This window comes from Durio zibethinus, chromosome 1 (genome assembly GCF_047325235.1).
Source record: "Durio zibethinus cultivar Kanyao isolate XHJ-2024 chromosome 1, ASM4732523v1, whole genome shotgun sequence".
NCBI classification, from domain to species: Eukaryota; Viridiplantae; Streptophyta; class Magnoliopsida; order Malvales; family Malvaceae; genus Durio; species Durio zibethinus.
The window spans coordinates 1,369,747-1,391,723 of NC_143162.1; the positions used below are offsets into that span (position 1 = coordinate 1,369,747).

The 21,977-nt window shown below is 31.2% G+C and overlaps 2 protein-coding genes across 2 annotated transcripts; one reads left to right on the forward strand and one right to left on the reverse strand.

Moving 5' to 3' along the window:
* Nucleotides 1–3,400: 3,400 nt before the first annotated feature.
* LOC111312964 (pentatricopeptide repeat-containing protein At5g48910-like) lies at nt 3,401–5,567 on the forward strand. The gene is made up of 2 exons (XM_022913754.2): nt 3,401–4,440; nt 4,655–5,567. The coding sequence occupies exons 1-2, from the start codon at nt 4,063–4,065 to the stop codon at nt 5,480–5,482; spliced, it is 1,206 nt and encodes a 401-aa protein (XP_022769489.2). The 5' UTR covers nt 3,401–4,062; the 3' UTR covers nt 5,483–5,567.
* A 554-nt stretch (nt 5,568–6,121) lies between these two features.
* Nucleotides 6,122–13,599, reverse strand: SIP2 (seed imbibition 2). Its single transcript, XM_022910960.2, has 14 exons — nt 13,391–13,599; nt 12,185–12,398; nt 11,206–11,441; nt 10,798–10,888; nt 10,512–10,560; nt 10,276–10,367; nt 10,060–10,167; nt 8,892–9,014; nt 7,909–8,461; nt 7,581–7,648; nt 7,351–7,485; nt 7,059–7,276; nt 6,784–6,872; nt 6,122–6,688 (listed from the first exon to the last, which is right to left on the reverse strand). The coding sequence occupies exons 2-14, from the start codon at nt 12,373–12,375 to the stop codon at nt 6,326–6,328; spliced, it is 2,316 nt and encodes a 771-aa protein (XP_022766695.1). The 5' UTR covers nt 12,376–12,398; nt 13,391–13,599; the 3' UTR covers nt 6,122–6,325.
* Nucleotides 13,600–21,977: the final 8,378 nt, after the last annotated feature.

Genomic DNA, 21,977 nt, shown 5'->3' on the forward strand with positions numbered 1-21,977 from the left:
TATGATGTCGAAGTTATGATTTGTAAAATTAGAGTTTCAAGAACTTAATGTTATAATCACTTTTGGCTCTTATAATTTCAAGAGAAAGTGATGATATTGATGGTTGAGATAGCAAAAACCAATTACTTCTTGTTGGTTTGCACAAAAAGAGGGGAAAAAAGAACAAGTGAAGGCACAATTTTGAAATATTTTTTAGGTGTTAGATTCTTATAAGTCACCCAAAATAATATTATAGGTTGCCACAAAACATGTTGTGACTTTATCAAGGCAAAATGCACGCAATGCATGGGAACTTAATGGTTTGAGAAGGCACCTCAATCTAAAAACACCCACCCTTTATCCACCTTTTGGAGACTTCGTTCATGTAATTTTTGCCATTTTGCGTTTCATTTCCTTCACTTTTTAGAAAGTTCTGAATTGAATGGCGACTTGTTTTTAAAAAATTGTACATTTTTATGAAAATATGCAAATTAAAGATAATACCAACTAGTTGACTAAAATTCACCAATCATTTGTGATTTTTGCACTATATTTCATTTTAATATATATATGATTTTTAAATTTTAATTTTTGAATCTAAAGCTTTTTAATTAAAATTATATACCATATGAACAATCGAAATAAATTTTAACCAAAAAATCAAATGGACTTACCCTTTTTTTTTTATATGAAAAGGATTCATGTGGCATCGACATAATAAATTTTATCAGATTTTATAGAAATTAAAATAAATGAATGAATTTTTTTAATATTTATAAAAGGCCATGAATTTGAAAATTAAATTTTAAAAATCGTGAATAAAAATAAAATATTGCACGAAAGACATAAGACATAGATGTGTGATGCAATTCATTATGCAATTTCATTGCAATATTGTACTGCAATTTTTATTTTTATTTTTTTGTAATATATATTATGATTGAAAGTTAAAACTTACATCACGTTTTATAGGGTTTAAAGATTTGGCATGGCCTTCACACCCTAATGGAGATCAAGCATGTTCCCAAAGGTTAGGAATTTTAAATTCAAATCCTAAAGAACATGTTATTTATGTAATAAAAAAACCCAATGGCTCTCCTGATATATATAAATATATATTGTTTATTTCCTCTTGATGTTTAATTATATTACTTACAAGAACAAGGTTGATCATATCATACATGCTTTGGTATTATATAAAGAATCATTAAATCACAAACCTAATAATAATTCTACATGCATATGTAAGATGCATGTTTTACTTTGTTTATATATAAAATAAAAAAAAAAAATCAACATTCACAAATTTAAAATACTTATAATAGAACGCAATTATTTTCAAATTTCAAAATCGAAGTTTCTAATTCTAAACCATTCATGTAATAATTAAACCTTAATTTGAATAGGATTCAACCTTTTAATACCAGATGGCATGCAATAATAAAGTAACCACACAAATAATTAATGATTTTTTTGGCCAATCACAATTAATTAATGTTTAATCCGTGGCATATATATATATATATATATGCATGAAATTGTTAAAATGTTTAAGTATTTTGATATATTTTTACATCTTAAATCTTGATGATTATACCTGAATATTTGATTTATTAATAAATACATCTTTTGTTCAAAAAATTAAATCAATACGAAATCTCCAAATAAAAATATATGGATAATAGTTATCCATAGTTTTAAATTCGTCTAGACATTCAAAATCTTGCGTTAAACTATACTCATGACATCACACAAAAAGCATGGTTCATATATTAGTTAGGAACTTCAGCCCTTCAGGCTTTAGGGTTATCTACTTTGATAAATAAAGAGTTGGAAGGCGCCACAAAGCCTCAAAATTTGTGGTCATTAAGCCACTTTAGTTTTACGTGTAACATGTGGAATTAGTTTCAAATTATGCCAAACTCAGCCATGATCATCAAACCCTAGAGAAGTTAAACCAGGCAAGTAGTTGTATGTTGTAGTTGTATGTTGGCTGGCTTGTACAAATGGCAAAACTAAACGTGTCGCGTGTGGATGGTCCGCGTAATCAGAAAAGCGTGCATCTTTGGTACACCTGAAAGGATGCTAGGATAGTATCACAAGGTGGTGAGATCATATAATGTTGGAGTAAGGGTGATGGTTTTGGCATAGAGAATATATTGCGGCTGATAGTCATTCTGCATGATGCATGAATGGAAGACTTTAGGCAACCCTAAAGAATTGTTAATATCAATAAATTTTCTGTTCTTCCACCAAATGGTTGTAGACCAAGAATAAGCAATCCATAAGTAGATTTCGGTTATAATAGTTGAGAACTAGCAAATCCATTGGCAACACATGTTTTTTCACGATCTTAAATCTAAACCTGACACCAAAAATTCAGTATTTTTGCCGTAAGCATAAAAATAAAAGGAAAAAAAAAGTCTTTGTTTGATTGTTTGGCCAATTTTTTTTTTCTGGTGGACCAAGGTGGTATGGTACAAAAGAAACGGATTAGAACAGATAACTGCTCATGTCTTTTGTCTAAGAATTACATCTTAACGGAACCTTATAATGTGTACACAAAACAAAATGGGCATTAAATTTCCTTTAACGCTCATGGCAACAACACATTTGCATGCAATCAATTTCATTCATAATTTTAGAGGAAATTAAGTGATGAGAAACATACCATTTAATTTGCTTGATACCCTTTTGTTCTTATTTGGGTAGATTCGCAAAAAGAAAAAAAAAATTTCTACGTTCCAGCACTGATTCTTAATTTTCTCCAATTCTTTTTTATTATTACTTATGGCTTTTTTTAAATAAATACTTATGGCATTTAAATAAAAGGAAAAATGTAAGATTTGAATTTTGAAATGAAGATACAAAAGGAAATATGAAAGTGACAATATCTTGCTTACTAGTAGGGTTGATAATAGTTCGAATCAAATTAGATTTAATTCAATTTTTTCAAATATTTTATAATATTATGAATTTTAAAAATTGATTCGAATTCGAATCAATTTTTCATATGATCTTATTTGAATCAAACTGTATCAAATTTTATCAATTTGGTTCAATTAGGTTTATTGATTTTTAAAATTTATTTTTTTATTTTTTATATATTATTTTAATATAAAATATTCATATATTTAATTAGTTTTTAATATAAAATTATTGTTTTTATTTTATAAAAATTTAAAATGTATATAAAAATTAATAAAAACATATATTTAAGTTCTATTTGAATTTTTATTTCTCAATCCAAAATCTAATTCGAATCTAATTTATATATTTAATATATAATTTAATTTAAATGAAACTTTACCATTTCATATCAATTTTTTAAAATTTTTATCTCACCTCTTAATAATAGTAGAAAGCTAGGGTAGGGATACTTATGTGCCTTAATAAGCCCATATGGAGTCCAGGCTTGAGTGCTTGGCCCATTTATTATCACTATCAACCGTTGCCTTGGCTTTCAAATTCCAGTAAAGTTTTCCCGGCTTCTACAGACAAAAAAAAAAAAAAAACGAAAAACAAAAACTCCGACAATCTGAAGAAAAGCTGGAGGAAGAGAAGATCGCTTATCTAATTGAAAAATGCCCAGATACGCGCCTTATCCGTCAAATCCACGCGCATGTTCTGACTCGCCTCCTTCCCATCTCTTCCGTCTCCTTCCTTCTCTCGAAAATAGTTGGTTTTTGTGCTCTTTCTCGCCATGGAGATATCAATCATGCTCGCAAAGTTTTCGCTCAAAACCCGAACCCAAATATATTCTCTTGGAATTCGCTTATTCGGGGTTATTCTTTTATCGGAAGCCAATCGAAAGAACCCATTTTTTTGTATAAAAAGTTGGTACGAAAAGGGTACCCTTCAGCTAATACTTTTACCCTGGCTTTTGTGCTTAAGGCTTGCTCAAATATTTTGGCTTTTGAAGAGGGCCAGCAGGTTCATGCCCATATTTTTCGGTCTGGGTTTGGTTCGAACCAGTTTGTACAAACTGGTTTATTGAATTTTTATGCAAAATGTGAAGATATTGGGCTTGCAGAGAATGTGTTCGATGAAATACAAGAGAAAAACTTGGTAGCATGGAGTACAATGATAAGTGGGTATGCTATGATGGGATTGGTCAATGAGGCGTTTGGTGCGTTTCGGGAAATGCAAAAGTTGGGTGTTGTTCCTGATAAGGTTACAATGGTGAGTGTGATTTCTGCATGTGCTGTGGCAGGGGCATTGGGTATTGGTAGGTGGGTTAACGTGTATATTGAGAAGCAGATGATTAAGACTGATATTATGCTGAGTACTGCACTAGTTAACATGTATGCAAAGTGTGGGTGCATTGAAAAAGCAAAAGAAATTTTTGAGAGAATGCCAGTAAAAGACCAGAAAGCTTGGAGCTCGATGATTGTTGGACTGGCAGTTCACGGCCTAGCAGAAGACGCTTTGGGAGCGTTTTCTAGGATGGAAGAATCAGAGGTATTGACATAGATAACAGGATATGCATATTATAGTTTAGACTCACATAACATTGCATTCTGGAAGATAATGTTATGAACCTATGCATATATGCTCATGCTTGCATCAGGCTGGCTTGCCAGGATAAAATCATCGTTTAGTAAGTAGTTATAGTTTGGAGCAACGAAAAAACAAGTTGGTGATTCTCATTTTCTTCTTTTATTTTTTTTTCCAGGTTGAACCTAATCATGTTGCCTTTGTTGGCGTTTTAGCTGCTTGTGCCCATAGTGGACTAGTTTCTGAGGGTAGAAGATATTGGTCAAGCATGATGGAGTCAGGAATTGAACCATCAATAGAGCATTATGGTTGTATGGTTGATCTTTTCTGCCGAGCCTGCCTTGTTGATGAGGCTTACAATTTTGTTCAAACCATGCCTTTCTCTCCAAATCCAGTAATTTGGCGAACATTACTCATTGGTTGCCAGAAGAACAAGATGTTGCATAAAGGTGAAATTGCAGCTGAACAACTTCTTGCATTAGAACCATTGAATACAGAGAACTATATTCTGCTGTCAAATTTCTATGCATCAGTTTCACAGTGGGAGAAGATGAGCCATGTGAGAAAGATGATGAAGGAAAAGGGCATGAAGGGAGTGCCAGGGTGTACCTCAATTGAAATTGATGGCTTTGTGCATGAGTTTGTGATGGGAGACTGGTACCATCCTGAGGCAAAGGAGATAAGACAGGTTTTGAAGGATATTTCTGAGCGAGTTAGTGATTCTGGGCATGAACCACATATTTCTGATGTGCTGCACAATGTTGGTGATGAAGAGAAAGGAATTTACCTGTGTGAGCATAGTGAGAGGCTTGCTATTGCTTACGGACTTTTGAAGACTCAAGCACCAGTGCCAATTAGAGTAGTAAAGAACCTAAGAGTTTGTAGTGATTGCCATGAAGTCACAAAGATCATCAGTAAACTTTATGAGCGCGAAATAATTGTTAGAGATAGAATTCGGTTCCATAAGTTTGTAAATGGTAGTTGCTCTTGCAGGGATTATTGGTGACTTAATTTTACTGATCCTCCACTTCTTTTCTTTAATATCCTTACCATTCTTGAATAAACATTATCGTGTAGGCGAGAATTGGATCTGGTGATTTCTGTGCTCAAGCAACATAAGTGTCAATATCCTCAAATTTCCTAAATCATCAACATAATGTTCCGAGTTCAAGTTCTCTTTTTTTTTTTTTTAGTTTAAATGTTACATAACAAACTTCAACTCTCAAACCATTTCTTTCTTGTTTCAGTTGTTAGCCTGCATATATGAATGTCCACTGCAGTTTGGCTTTTCTTTCTTTGCCTAGAAAGTGATTTCTGTGAAAGAAAATTGTTTCAACGTGTATGAATATTTGCCAGTATAGCAATTTCCACTTGGTTCTCAAACGAAAATCAGAGGCTTCCGGACCCAATTTTGGATTCCACAACTCGCCAACCTGGTATACTGCAAATTTAATTGAATGTTCAATAGGACCAAATGCCTACACTATAATAGTTGAAACAGGCATTGAGATGGTACGTGGATGGGTCCGATATATACTGAACCTCAGAAACGGTTTAATTAGAAACTAACAGCCAAATAATTCAGTTACTCCTTTTCTTTTGGCCAATAATTCAGCTATTCAACCATAGACAACGAACAAAATGATTTTCTGAAAAGTAGGCATTTTTATTAAAGAGAATGTGGCAATAACATAGGACCCCGATTATATGTAAGGGCCTCCCTCGCTCTTCATTTCCTCGCATATTACACATCACCACGACTAGACAGTCATAAACCCCCCCCCCCCCCCCCCCCATAACAATTATCAATGATGATAGTTGTAACATGATGCTACTAACCTCAAACTACTTAGACTTGGATTTCTATGGGCCATCTGTACATCTCCTCCTGCGGAACTGGCAGAGTCAGTGTCACCAATCCAGTCGCTAAGTCATAGTTGAAGTTGGTCTCAGCATTGCCCACAGTGCACTTCAATGGGCGCTGAGAAGAGTAAGCACCAAACCTCCCACAACCCCTAACTTTGAGGGTGATTGTTGCAGTTGGAGACCGGTTGTCACTGAGAGAAGTTGTCAGCTCTGAGGAAACCTCACCATCAAAGAGCTCTGGCTTCTCGTATGATGTCATTTGTACTTCGAACTGCTCCAGAGCACCACTGCTGTTGAACATGTCAAGCAAGCCTATTGGTGCAAATGAAATGTTTGTGGTAATCTCCTGCACCATAGGAAAAGGAACTGAATAAGCCACCACTGTCAAATTATATTAACAAAGCAGCCTAAAAGCAAGGAAAGGAACTGAAAGAAACTAACCTTGACAGGACAGAAGTGGAATAGTTCATACTCAAGAACCTTAAGCGTTATTGGCACTGACGCACCTTTAGGTAACTTTACCACCTCCCCTGAAAGTCAAAAGGTATTCTTTTAGTAAATACATCATATATACACATTCAAATATATCCAGTTAATCCAAGGGCCTAGATCCAATTGGCACTCATCACCTCACAAAGTGCAAGGGATACGAGGACATCTATAGATAAATGAACTTAAGAGGCATTGAGGGCACCGGAGGCAGAGAGAATAATTACCTGATCTATGAGCATAAACCACAGTCTCCCCATTCCAGTCTGCACCAGCAACCTGAATGATCGAATCAACATCGTTGGCACAAACAGAACCTGTAAGGGTACCAGGTGATGCATTATGAATGCGAGTTTTCTTGGCGATCTTGCACCAACCAGCACCTTGGCAGTTGAAAACACCCACCACACCAGAGCATTTGTTCACATTCCATATCTTAAGCAAGCTGCAAAATAGAATTCTATTGGTAAAGCTGCAACACTGGATGTGCAACAAGCAATGAGAAAGAATGCTACTCACCTAATCCCATCTCTAGCTGGATCAGCAAACAAACAGTCATGAGTAGGCCTGCCAGGCAGTTGGGAACGGAGAACTGATCCATCAGGAAGGACCAGCTTCTTCAAGAGCTCAAAATTATGGTTGCCAGGCTTATCGCTGCATAAACAACACAAATACAAAATGCATATTAGAAATTGCTAACTTATCATTATGATTAGTGAAATTAAAAATCAACTTTAGCATAACTATACCTGACATAGATAGCACATCCACCAATTGCACGAGCAGCGGCATGGTATTCTGCAGCTGGGTGTAAGCTCTGCAAACCATCAACATTATCATCAGTGCCCCTTCTAACCCTCATTTTGAGCCTTTCTTTAGTGAGAATGAAAAGTAATTTCTTCCATAACATTGGAAATAAGGTCATAATCCATCACCCCCCCCCCCCCCCCCCACCTTCTGATTCATTTAGTAAGAATATTGGTTGACCATCATTTCATGTGAAAAATGCTTATTACAAGCTGACTTTAAGAAAACTACAGATGGCTTAAGAAGCATAAAACACTAATTTTTACTTACATGGAACATATCCCAGTCAGGTTGCATAAATTCTCCAAGGAAAAGAGTGTTGTAAGCCACTGAGGAAATGTGGATGGTGTGCGAAGCAGGGTCCCGAGGATAAAAGTCATCAGAAGCTCTAACAACAGCAGTCTGCTTGGTGCTGTAGATTCCATCAGTGTTATGACACATGCATGCTATGCATCCATTGTCAGGGAAGTTTCGGGCAATTGAGGCTTCAAGTGCCTGGATATAACTGTGGGTAAGAGACACTCTACCACCGTGTCCAGCACCAAGGGTCTCAATAATATTTTGCACATCAACCTTCACTCCATCAACTCCACATGAAGCCAGATAGGCATGAAGCTCATTGTAGAAGTTGAAAACCTTCTTCGGGTGCACCAAACCCAGGCCATGAACTGCAAGGCTGTCCATAACTATGTCTGGCTGGTTGCCCATCACACCTGGGGACTGAACAGGATATGCCAATGCTGTATCGAAATGTTCCATACCAGCCGCTGCAGGTTTAACTCCACCCCAATAACCAGCCAGCGCATGCCACACATACACAAACCTAAGCTCAAAGTAAGTCAGAATGTTCCTTGAGATAGAAGTCAATATTATTTACAGAGAATGAACTTCCAAAAATAAGATCCATGTTATAGATTGACAAATTAAGTACAAGTCGACTTTCTTTACTCAAATTTACTACTAGTAGCCAACTGAAATATGCTGTTTTGATTCAAGATCACTGTAGGAAGAATGACCAAGGGAAAAGTTTGATGTTATGATTAATAAGTTTAAGGTAGGATACTGGTTGAGAGAAGTTAATTAATTGATTCTAATAAAAAATGGGAATCTGCTTGAGGGAGATATTGGTTGAGAGAGCGATATCTGCAAAGCATATAAGACGGTCTTTTTTTGCTTTCATAAGAGAGTTCACAATAAAATGCACCATAACCAACTAATAAACACCGCGAACCAGAATAACTTGGACCACTTACTTCACATTGTGATGCTGCTTGGCCTCATCTACAACATTTTTTAGGCCCAAGATTTGTTCATTGTTTTGGCCACTCTTTTGGAATTTTGCATTCTCTTTAATCCCGGTCAACCTACTTGCAAACCTGCAAGAATTAATTGAACATCATAACAGCATCCAATTTTTGTAATAATCATGGTTAAATGTGCAAGATCATCGTCCAAAAAAAAAAAAGAAAAATAAATAATTGACTGAAAGTTGAATATAAAAAGGAGATAGCAAAAGAAGACAAAACATGTCATCTACTGAGCTAGTTCAACTACATGTCATTCACATGCATTGAAGGATTAATACTGAGCTAAAATCCAAGAGATAGGACTGATTTCTGACATAAACTGGGACCACACAAAAGTAAAAACAGAATACTTCCAGGATAGGGACCAACAAATAGGCTTCACCAGACTGTTATATCTAATATATGGTGATATAATGGTACAATCATCTTTTCACCAAAAAAAATGGTACAATCATTAGGCCGTGCAAAATTAAAACTTCCACTGAAGACTCAACATTAAGATATTTGTTCCTCTCCAGTTCACCTGAAGAAATAGGCTGGCCCTGTTTAGCCGGTTACTCCAGCCTGCCCACAGGTTGTGGATGCATCACCTAAGAGTTGCCTCTCATGAGGAGAGCTGTATTCTAGACCTGGTCTACAAAAGTAATGCTAGACTACAGCTGCCAAAACTTCTTGATTTTCTACTCAGGCCACTTTTTCCTAATTCTCAGTTTACAACATTTAAAAATGATAGGTGGAGAAAGTTTTGTTTGCACAGAGTTGAAAAATAATGTATCATATGAAACCCGACAAAAGAAATATTAAAATATTAAAATTTCAAAATCCTACGGCAGATTAATCTAAGAGCCTTAGTCGTCCAACCAGGCACAAAATTTTAACACCAAACTACGCTTTGCCATAAAAATACAAAGGGTAATTGTCAGAGAAAATATAAAATATTCTAAGACAGATGATGCTCGATCTGTCCATGATCCTTATACAAGACACTTGTGGGCAACTAATGATACAAAATAATAATAATAATAAATTTTTGGTTCAGAATGTGATTGGGTACATGCACGTGCGCACGCATTTCTGTGTGTGTGTGTGTGAGTGAGGGAGAAAGAGATCTTACTGTGCCCCTTCTTGTACAACACAATCACCGTCCTTGGGTTTATTTTCAATCTGCTGCCAACCATCATCTATGATCAAAAATCGAGGTGGGGTCCCTCCCTCTGATAGACTGCAATTAAAGACAAAGAATTCAGTGACAACCATCTTAACATCATCATAGCATTTTCTTTGCATCTTGAATTAATCAGTAGCTCACATTACTATAAATTTCTATTACCTTTTGAGTCCTTCTTCAACACCCTCAGCAGTGACGTCAGTGTAGAAAGCATCCCATGTGCACCAGCCGAACCAATCAAGAAATGTTGGCAACTATTCACAACCAATGTAATAATTTCAGGAAATATTCACAAAGACAATCTTAGCTTGGTCGCACACCAATTTAGAAGTATAATCCAACATTCTATAAAATAAAAGAAAGGCAGGGGAGGTAAACATCGACGTCAGTAATTATACCTTCTTCTTCTCTCGTTGAAGGAAAGTTTGCATGTGTTTCTCCACAGCCCTGGTTCACAGAATCAAAAAATAATAAAGTACTCATTAGGCAGTCATTGAACCCATAAGAAACAAAACATATTTAGGAAATCAAATCAAAGTCTCAGACATATGATTGTAATTTGTCAGTAATTTCCAGGGAAAGAAAAATGGATAATAAGTTGTTTAAAAACAAATTTTAATGACCACCAATTTTGATAAAAGAAATTGTGGAAAATAAATTGCATGAAGAAACATATCTACTCACTTTACAGCCTGATTGATAACTTCAAATGGATTGGTACCAGCATGCATGTAAACAAGGTAAAGGCCTCGATTTGTTTCAACAGCATTATCTCCTGCAAAACCAAATCGGACACCACAAAAAACAAGTCAGTGTCGGTTCTTTGAAACTTGATCCTTTCTATCTATTTCTTTCACAAAATGCTACATATGCCATCAATCTTGATTTATTGGGTTGGCGGTCATTCACTGTTTCTCCACTCTTGTTGATCATATTAATGACAACTCCAGCCCATTTTGATGATTTCATATGATTTGACTCCTTCATTAATGGCCGATAAGATGAGACTGAAGGTTTGTCCTATATAATTGAATGATAGACAGGATGCATACAGCCAATGCCAGATACTTTTGAGTGCCATAAGCTACTCACCACTCTCAAGGCATATCTCGATCTCATTCCTGTCATTGCCTTGCAAAACAGCACGGAACTGGCCTTCAAGGAGTGGGAGGAAAACAGTGTAGATTGTTGGGGCATTAGGATCATCTTCTTCCTTGTTCTCTATGAGCATGAATTGAGTCTCCAGAGGGACATCTTTCCCACAAGTTCCCATTCTCTGAGTCATCCACCATAGTTTGAAACGGAAACAGCACATGAATCGGAGATCCCTGTTACAGGAAAATAATTACAACTAGAGGTCATGACTTTGGCACCTCCTCCACACCATAATCATCTAAGAACATAGAGTTTTTATAAGCCTCATAAGTGTGCAAAGTATATGTCAGATTAAACAATAGTCCCTGGCTAACTATTAGGAATAAGCATGGCAGGTTAGAAAATCCAATGAACATGCACATTTGAAAATAACTTAAAATATATTTAAGCATGAAGCATATTAATAAACATTCGAATCAACACTTAAAAAAAAGTTATGAAACTTTAGATTCAAAATTACAACATATTTCATATAATTAATTTCTTTCCAAGTTGGAAAGAAATCAACCCAATTGAATCTTTGTCCAAACATGTATACAGATGAAAAGAGTGAAATAAAGTAAAAGGCTGAAGTGGAATATATTAAAGAAAAAAATCAGTGACATGAGAAGCTTTATACTGTCGTATTAAAAACTGAAATCAAACATCTTTTTGATGACCAGTAATTTTAGTTTATAGCTGGGTACCATATGTTACAAAAAACCAGGAATAACCAAATTGTGAAATGAAAATTCATAGATTTGCTAAATCTCAAATTCTCGATCCATTAACAAATGTCACTGGTAAGCAATTTTCACGGAATAATGCAATCACCAACCCATAAACAGAATGTTATTAAAAGACAAACACTGATTCCAATTCATAAAAAGCAGCTATATAGGAGGATAATAAAGTTTAAAAAGAAGAAAGTGCTTACTGTAGAACACCTATAGGAAAGACATGAAGGCTTTTGCTATCAGAAGCAGTAGCACCAATAAAATTTCCAGCAACAAGGCCTACACCGGATCCTGGAGTCAAAACAATGTTGTCTGGCACTCCAGTGAGGATGGTCTTCCCATGAACCACAAGGTTCCCATCGTTGATGGAAATTCTTGGTGTGACAGTCATTGTTGATAATGAGCACCTGATAACTGTCACAAATCATATAAACAACATAAATGAAAATGTACAGAACATGTTTATATTAGCTTAGAAACAGAGTTTCAATCAAACAAAGAACTAAACTAGATCAAAATTCAAGACCACCCATTGGCAGAAAATAAAAAACTAAAAAAAAAATTTGGTTTTTTTTTTTTGCCGGCAAATAAATATGGAAAATAAAAACAAAATTTTGACCAATGGGTTTAAAATATCTTGGGTTTGAAATTGCATGAAATATTTAAAATATCATTTTTATTTGTTGGAATAAATCAGCATGCTTGCTCTGGGCTCTTTTTTTTTTTTTCTTTGCTTCTTGGAAGAAATTATTATCTCCATGAAGAAAAATGTCCAGCACGATTAAGCTATGAATAGAAAAGAAAGGAATTATTCGAATTTATCGTCCAACCTTTTTTTGTGACAGTGTTTAAGCTTCAGTTCGGCTTATTTTTATTCTCTGGAGAAAAAAATTTTGTGTTTTAGCTTTGCTTTTTTGGGTTTTTATGGAAGAAATATACCAACATTTTTTGGTAATTATAGTAACTTCCAGGTGGATTCATTCAAAATCATAAAAAAAAAAAAAGCAAAAACTCTTAATCTTAGGGAAATAAATAAATAAAGCTCTTTTTTTAGGAAAAAAAACTCTTAATTTTGAACTTTACAAAAATGATTTTCTTTCTCTCAAAAAAGAAAAGAAAAGTGTATGCTAAAAGTTAAAGAGAAAAGAGCAACTTTGGATCGATTCACCAGAAAAGCACCTCCAATAAGCTCAAAAATCTTCACGATTAATTCAGTGGGAGAGAGGGAAAAAGAAAAAAGAAAATGAATTTTGAATTAAACAAATATTTGAACGTTAATTGAGATATACATATACATATATATATATATATATCCATCAATCATATTCCCAGCAACAACTTAGAAATTAAAAAAAAAAAAAAATACTCGAAAGAATTCAGCCTAAAATACTAAGTTGAGAGTTCACCGGTAGCTAGCTAGCTCCTTAGGCCGCCGAGAGCACTTAAACTCTTGTTAATTTAAAACCTTCGAGAGAGAAAACGAAGGAAACAATACTCAGCAGAAGCGCACCCCAACTAAGGGAATGCCTCTTCTTTAGAGGGAGTGAGTCAGAGAGAAGGTGATTACAGGGCAGTATAAGGACTCAATTATGGCCGTTTTTTTAGTCAAGAATGCGAATGAGAATGGCGCGTAAGGTGGGTTTATATACCAATCCTGGAGTTAAACATCGAGCAACTTCCATATACTAGACCCGTTCGGATATCACCACGTGGAATATTTTAATTTATTTTATAACATCTTAAAAATGATCAATTTGAGATACTGTGGTTGTTTTTGCCGAAGACGAAGACCGTTGGTTAGTGAGTGAGTCGGTAAGAAAGAGAATACCATATAAATTTATTGAAAAAGTATGTAAAATTTTTATTTTTAACTGATAAATTCTTATATAATATATTATTATAATTAATTAATTATGATATTAAAAAAAATTATAGATGATATAATTCGAGAGAAATAGGGCATATGATCTGTAAATTTAAAGTACTTGAATGAAGAGCGGAGTAAGTTTGGGGGAGAGAATGCTTTGTTTCATTCAGTAAGCGGATTCTTTAAGTTGGGAGGTGAACAAAAACAAGTTAGGCTTCAAACCCAATTTACACACAAGTGATGTTCGAAAAAGATAATCTTCATTTATATATCAAATTTTAAATTTAATTTAATTATTTTTTAAAAAATAAGATATAATAAATTTAAATTTTAATATTTATAATTTTTATATATATATATATATATAATCACTTCTCTGTCAAATGTCAATGACTTAATATATGTATGGTCGAAAATTACCATGAGAACTTTTTAGAGCATAATGTTTAACAGATGATGTAGTTTTCCATTCATCAATTAAAAGCATATGCTAAATTGTCACTTCTTATCTTTTTTGGATCAGCAAATTAAGAAAGGAAAATTGAACTTGATGTATTTCATAAAATTGGGGTCTTTTTCATAAAAAAATTCTATAAAACAAAAGCATGTTTTAAAGAATTCATTTTTCACTTGTTTTTTTAAGGTGTTATTATTTCTAAACATCTAAAATTCCAATTTTTTTTTTTTAAAAAAAGAGAGGGTTGAATTCTTTTTGCCAACCAAAGGTTTGTTAATTTTATAGGTATTGAATATTCTGTTTATAATGTTTAAATTCAATTTTTATTATCAATAAATTTTTTTATGAACGATTTGTAAATTAGTTGTAAACTTCCATCAATTAAACTTTTTACCAACACAGATTTTATTTTTACAAAAGAGGTAAAAAAATTTTGAAAAAATAAAAATTTTAAGTGCTTAAAATTGAATCTCTAAGTCTAAAATTTACCTCATAAGAGAAGTGGATCAATAATTAAATTTTTTTTCTTTTCAAATCTTTCCAAAAAAAAATGGAAATCCCAGTTTGTAAAGCTGAATAGTGCCTCGAATTTTATCAAACTTTTCTTCTCGAAATATCAAATTTTTTTCAAATTTAGCTTAATTAAGCCTTCGGTCTGGGAGGTATAACTTCTCATTTTTCATTTTTATGTCATGGTGTGCAACTGAACCCGCGTTGCCCATGACAGAATCTGTCATTAGGAACGTTACAAAAACTGGTTTTCTCTTTTATTTTTCTCCCTTGTTATTATTGGATGAGAATTGAAATCTCACATGTATTTTATCATATAAATTATAAAATTTTATATTTTTATATTATATTTTATATAAAAATTATATGTTATAGTTTATATCAACATAAAAAAATAAAATATATATTTTTATTTTATTAAACACATATATAATTATTATTAAAAATTTAAATCATATCATATTTACACCATTTATTTGTATTATATTATATTACATCATTTATGATGCTTTATCAAATCTAATAAGATCAATTAATAAAACATGATTATGACATTTATCGACAAAGTGATAGAAACTTTAAAAAACTACGTATATTTTATCATTTTTATATCATATTATTTATAATATTTTATCAAATCTAATGGGAATCAAGGAATAAAATATGATTATAAAATTTATAGATAAAATGAGAAAATTTTAAAATAATCATTAATTTTTTATTATATTCATGTAGTATCATTTATAATATTTTATTAAATTTAATGAGAATATTAATACATAAAATATAATTGTAAAGGTTATCGACAAGGTGACAAAGGGACCTTTTGTTATATTCATATCGTATTATCTACGATATTTTATCAAATCTGATAAGAATCAACGGAAGAAAAAACACGATTGTGAAGTTTACGGACAAAATGACAGAGGCTCTAGCTAGCCACTGGCCTTATAGGCTTTTGAGAAAATGGGAAAGTGCATGGAAAGAGCTTTTGTCTGTTTGATTATTTTTCGTGGCCGCCTGATTTCACTCGAAAGCGGAGGCACTTGTCATTGGCTACACAGCAGAGAAAATGAATTTGGACACTGAATAAAGCTACAGGAACAAGAACGTCAGTCATAAGTTATAACCAACAGCTAAGATATTTGTAAATATATTTTTAAATATATAAAATTGTTCAATCATTTAAATAAAAATGTGCTAAATCGATTGTAAATTCAAAGAGCAAAAGGCGTCAATAAATTACCATCACATCTAGAGCAAAATGTGTCATATTCTATCAAATTCATATTTTTAAAATTAAAAAATTATTAAATATATTATTAATGTAATTTTTTAATTTTATAAATAAAGTGAATGGAGAAACATATGTTAGATATATTTAACAAAATAAAAATTTTTAATTAAAAAAATAAAATGTGTCAACATATTACTCCTATTTGCGAAGTTAATAAATTTTATGGACAATATATTAAATAATTTTTTTACAATTAATACTAACAAATTATGGTCAATGTGAATTTAATATTATTTATTATTTAAAGAAATGAATTTATCAATTAAATCACCCTTATTCAAATCTTTACTATCTAGCATTAAGCATTAGTCACCAAAACTATATTCCTAATTATCAAGTTCCAGTCATTTCAATGATTATAGAATTTTTTTTTCTTGATAAACGAATGAACAAAGTGACAAAAGATATTTTTTGTGAAAAAAAAAGAAACGTTTTTATGGTTAATTATATAGCTCTTTAAGCTAAATTATAAAGGTGCACGAATCAGAATATAAACTAAAACAAATCCCATATTCTTACGTATAAAATCAAACTCTAAGAAGCATTTTATCAAGGCATTCAAATTTGGTTTTTTTTCTATTATTAAACATAAAAAATTCTGTCCATTCTTTTGCCTCAGATTGATCTATTTAAGCACTGCCCTACAACTGGCAATATTAGCCTTTGTCAACCTTAAGAATATGTTCATTTGTATTTATACCAAAAAAAAAAAAAAAAGAATTTCCATCAGTTTATCTTATCATTGCCTAAAATGGATGTTTACTACGCTCAAAGCATTTCTACAAATTCCCTAAGATGTATAAGAATATTTCTTAAAAAAAAAAAAGGGTGGAATTCTTTTAATGGAGTTAGACCTAATTAACACTTTTAAGATTTTGTAGAAAGTTTGATATATTAATAATGTTAAACTCATTTAGTGTTTAAAATAATGTTAAAATTTAATAATTATTTGAAATTAATAATTAATATTTTAAATATATTATATATATATATATGAAGTAGCTAAAAAATTGAAGTGGCTTGATTTTCGGACATCACATCTCACATCTGGGTTGAAAAAAAGAAAGAAAGAACAAAGAAGATAGTTAGCCCGTAGCCAAGACAGGGAGCGATTTTTTTTTTTTGGGTGGGGGGGGGGGGGGGGGGCGGGGTGGTGGTGGGGGAATGATAAGGTGGAGAAGGGAGCTATGGAGATGAAAGCGTGGCCCAATCAGAACTCAACACGTAAAAGTATGGCCGAGAAGATCTGTACAGAAAATTGAGTTGGACAGGTGGGTCCCTTGCACCCCATAAGTTTATGGAGTTTCATTTAAAGCTGACTGATTTTGGTGAATTAGTTTTGTTTTATTTGAAGCATCGTTTTCAAGGATTAGTGTTTTAGTCCCGGACACGTCAGCACTGTCTCCGATTACACCTTCTCTCTCCTCGTCAGCATCTTCTGTCGTTTCTTTTGGACCAAGCGTAAGTTTTGTTTTGTCTAATTTCTTCCCTTGCAGCATTACATTCATCCCTAATAACAAGTTTATGCCATATTCTTTATATTTCTTTTACTTGTAGCAAGAGATAACAGAAAAAAAATTATAAATTATAATAATTTTGATCTTATTAAATATAGTTTTTATAAAATTATTATATAAATTAATTAAATTAAATCTTAAATTTTATATTCTCTATCTTTATTTTTAAGAAAAAATATAAAATCTTTGTAATTATTAGAAGCATTGAAAACTTTATCCTCCAATTTTTCTCTCATTTTTAATTAGCTTGATAATAAGAATTCAAAATTTTATCTTTATTGGTATGATCCGAACATCTAATTTAATAATATATAATAAGATAAATATCTATCAATCATTAATTTAAATATTTGATTACATTTAATTTAATAATTGATACATATTTTTTTATTATTTAAAGAGTTGAGATCAAATTTATAATGATTCTTAATATAAAAAAGAAAAAAATAAAATGCAAGAATATGTTAGGGGGACAGGAATATTATTGGTTATTGAATATGTTGTGCCACTTTGTATTGTCAAAATGCAATAAGCGAATTCGCTGGATTAGTAGGATTGGAATAACCAGTAATATTGTAATTAGTAAAAACAATTTAAGATAAAAGTGATAGTGTGGACAGTAATTTTCTTAATTAAAGCAGTCTATCGAAGAAACTCGCTCGGTTATTACTCTCTCAAATCATTAACAAGTTAGAATTTCATTTTATTTCTGTTCTTTTTACATCATTTCTTTTTTTTTTCTTTTATTTTTTTCTTTCAAGTTCGATATAAGTGGATTTTGATTCAATTTTTATTTAAGGGAAATCAAATCACTGATTCTTGATTCCGACTTTCTTTTTCGGGTTTGTTGAGAGATAAGTTTTTACCATTGTATTTTAGAAGCGAAAAAAAAAGGGAAATAAGTAGGGAAAGCAATTTAATTTAAATCCAATATATTTTGATTTTATTTAAATTTTTATTATTGATTTTTTTTAAAAAATTTAGATATCGAGTAAGGTAATAGTAAAAAAGAAAATCGAGATTGAATTTTAAGTAATTCAACTCTACCCGATATATATATATATATATTATTTTTAAAATTAATTATTTAATTTTATATTTATATTAAAAATAATATTTTATATTAAAAAAATATATTTTATTAATTTTAGGTTAGATAAGATTAAATTTAAATTTTTTTATAATAATTGAATTGAATTTAAAGTAAATAAAAACCTATAAACCTAATCCATTATCATCCCTAAAAATAACGTTCATTTGAAGTTCAAGTATTTGAAATAAAGAACTGTAAGAGGTTCTTTAGAATTTGAGGAGAAGAAGATATGAAATGAAAATATTTTGGAATCTTAATTTGAAAATAAGCAAATTTTCATACTTTAAAAACAATTTTGAAAATAAATGCCTCAATTAGCATTCTTGATGGATCGTTATAATATCTTGAAAAAATAAAAAAAACGTGTAAAATTTTGAACAATGTCCCAAGGATAAAAATTATAATTAAAGATAAACAAACCTAATTATTCACTTCATTGTGTTGGAAATGACAACACCGTTAAGCATCGATATAAAAAGAAGAAAAGTAAATATATAAAACAACATAGCGTAAACAAAAAAAAAAACTTAATTGCAACTTGACAATAGTCACTTAAATTTATCAATTAAGTCGAATTTAAATATTTTTATATTTGATTTAAGTATTAAATTCGATTTAAGTAATCTATGAATTTAATTAAATTTTTTATATTTTAATATATATTTTATATTTTAATTAATAAAATATCTTAAACTTGAACTTAAATTGAAACATAAATAATTAAGTTTTTATTGAATATAAAAATCAAACTTATTTTCACATATTAATCGAACGAATTCGAATAATTAACATTTTTTTTTTAGTCAAGTTTAAGATACAAAATAAAATTTGATTAAATTCAAATAAAATTTCAAATCTCAAATTTTGAATTGAGAATCAAATTTAAATTTAAATTTAATTAATTTAAACTTAATCAATTATATCATATATTTATTGACATGGCATTTACTGGACAAAATTACTTCACTTGTGGAATAAAATTTGAAAATATTGAAAAAAGTTTTAATTAACCTCAGTATTTAAAAAACCTCCAATATAATTAATTAATAATTCATTTTCCTAATTCTTTAGACACTTCTTAGCTGCTAAACTGCAAATTTATCCTTCTCTTAAAATTATAGCACTTTGATAAACGAAAACGTGAATAGATTTGTCATTGTTGCAAATGACAATATTTAAATAGATTTAATAATTTAAAATATAATAAAATAATATGATATAAATATAACATAAATAAAATTATAAAAATAATATAATTTAAAATTTTAATAATAATTTTATAAGTTCAATAAAATTAAAAATATATTTTATATTTTTATATTGATATAAATAATGATATTTAATTTTTATATAATATATAATATAAATATATATAACTTTTAATATTTAATATTTTATATAATAAATTTAACATAAAGTGACTCTAAATAGACTACCGTCGTACCATTTCATGGTCATCATTTCTGTTTCTATCCCAAATTTGTCCTTATTTATTTGAATGAAAAAAAAAATTCAAACAGGCCCCGCTTATCTAGAAATTAAGGGAAAAAAAAAGGACATATATATCGGACGGTCACCATTTGCCGCGTTCGTGACTGGTAAATGAGGCTCTAATCCACTAGTCCATGTGTAGCGTTACGCGATTAAGATAAGTGCAATCATTGACAGTATCACGAGATTTCTTTTTTTTTTTTTTGGGGGGGGGGGGGTGGTGTTATCCTCATGATCTGGACGCTGAGATACTGATGACGATGATGATGATGACCCATTTGGTAATGTGCAAAATTCACAAGCTGACATAATCAGACGAAAGGCCAGATCCATCACGCCTCTTCCAAATGACTGAATCCGTCACCATCTAAATATATATCAAGCTTGATTTTCAACTTCACTCCAAATTTTACTCCGCAACTTTTAGCCTTGGGATTGAATTTGGGTTTGTTATTTTCATCAATAATTGAAACCTAATGGAGTCACCATGGCTCCTAAATCATACTCATTTCCTATATATGATCATTGAGATTCAGACATTTCATATACATTTGGTGATTTAACAATGCAATTATATCTAATTTGAACTTTCATTCTAAGTAAAAATTTTTTTATAATTGTCAAATTCCGCTAAATGTAAAACAATTGCCGTTAAATGTAACAATATTTTAAAAAGCATTATTAAAGTTTTACATTGTAACTGGGCTTCCTGAGTTCCATTTGGGCCCAAAGCAATGGATCTACCACCCAACGATAATTCTAAAACAGGAATTTTGTCCCATTTTGGGCTTGTCATTTCATAATAACATATTTTCAATACTGAAATCAAGTTAACATAGTTGTCAATTGCAACCAAAATATAGATATACTTTATAAAGCTCTTGAAGACCACTTCTAGGTTTTAAGTTACTAATTTCCCTGTTTAATGTATACATATATCACTGATGATTAATAATGTATGTATAAAAGACCAACAACTTTCTTTCAACGATTGACATGTTGTCGTGTAATGTAATTGGGGAAAGAATTAAAATCATGCATGTTTTTGGAGAATATGATTCTTGGTTAGGTGATTTCTTAATTTTGGCCAAAAAATTTAGGTGATTAACAAGTACAAAATATTGCCTAATAACATGCATTTACTTACTCCTTTTAGCACTATATATGCTATTATTATTATTATTATTATTATTGTAATGGTATCATGTTTTAATCTCATCGTATACAGATTTATCTAATTTTATATTTATTTATTAGTTTGTTTAGTTTATTATCTGATTTATTACCTATTGAACACAATTATGTCATTTATATTTGTGAGGGCAAGTTTAAAGCACTCTTAGTTAGTTAAATTGAAGAGCTTTGTTTGAAGCAACAAGGAATGGAACATTAGCTAAAACTCAACCATGCCTTAATTTGGTTAATAAAAACTATCCATTTCTCCTTAGTTTTCGGTTTGACTGAGAGCATTGAATTCAAGCAGATTGAATAAATGAAGATTATTACTGTGAGCTGAATATGAAATCCTAAGGTCCCACTTGTGTCATTCAAATTCTAGTGCCCATTAATGGATAGTTGTAGGAATTTAGATAGCTTGTCCAACTGATTTGGTTGCTATCTCGTCAGTTCAGTTGTTAGACCTCACGATTTGTTTATCTGTGTCATATTTATTTATTGTATTAAATGCACTTTTTAAGTAAATTTAAAACTAGTTTTTGTAAAATTTTAAGCCATCACATCTTTTTTTTTTTTTTTTCGTAT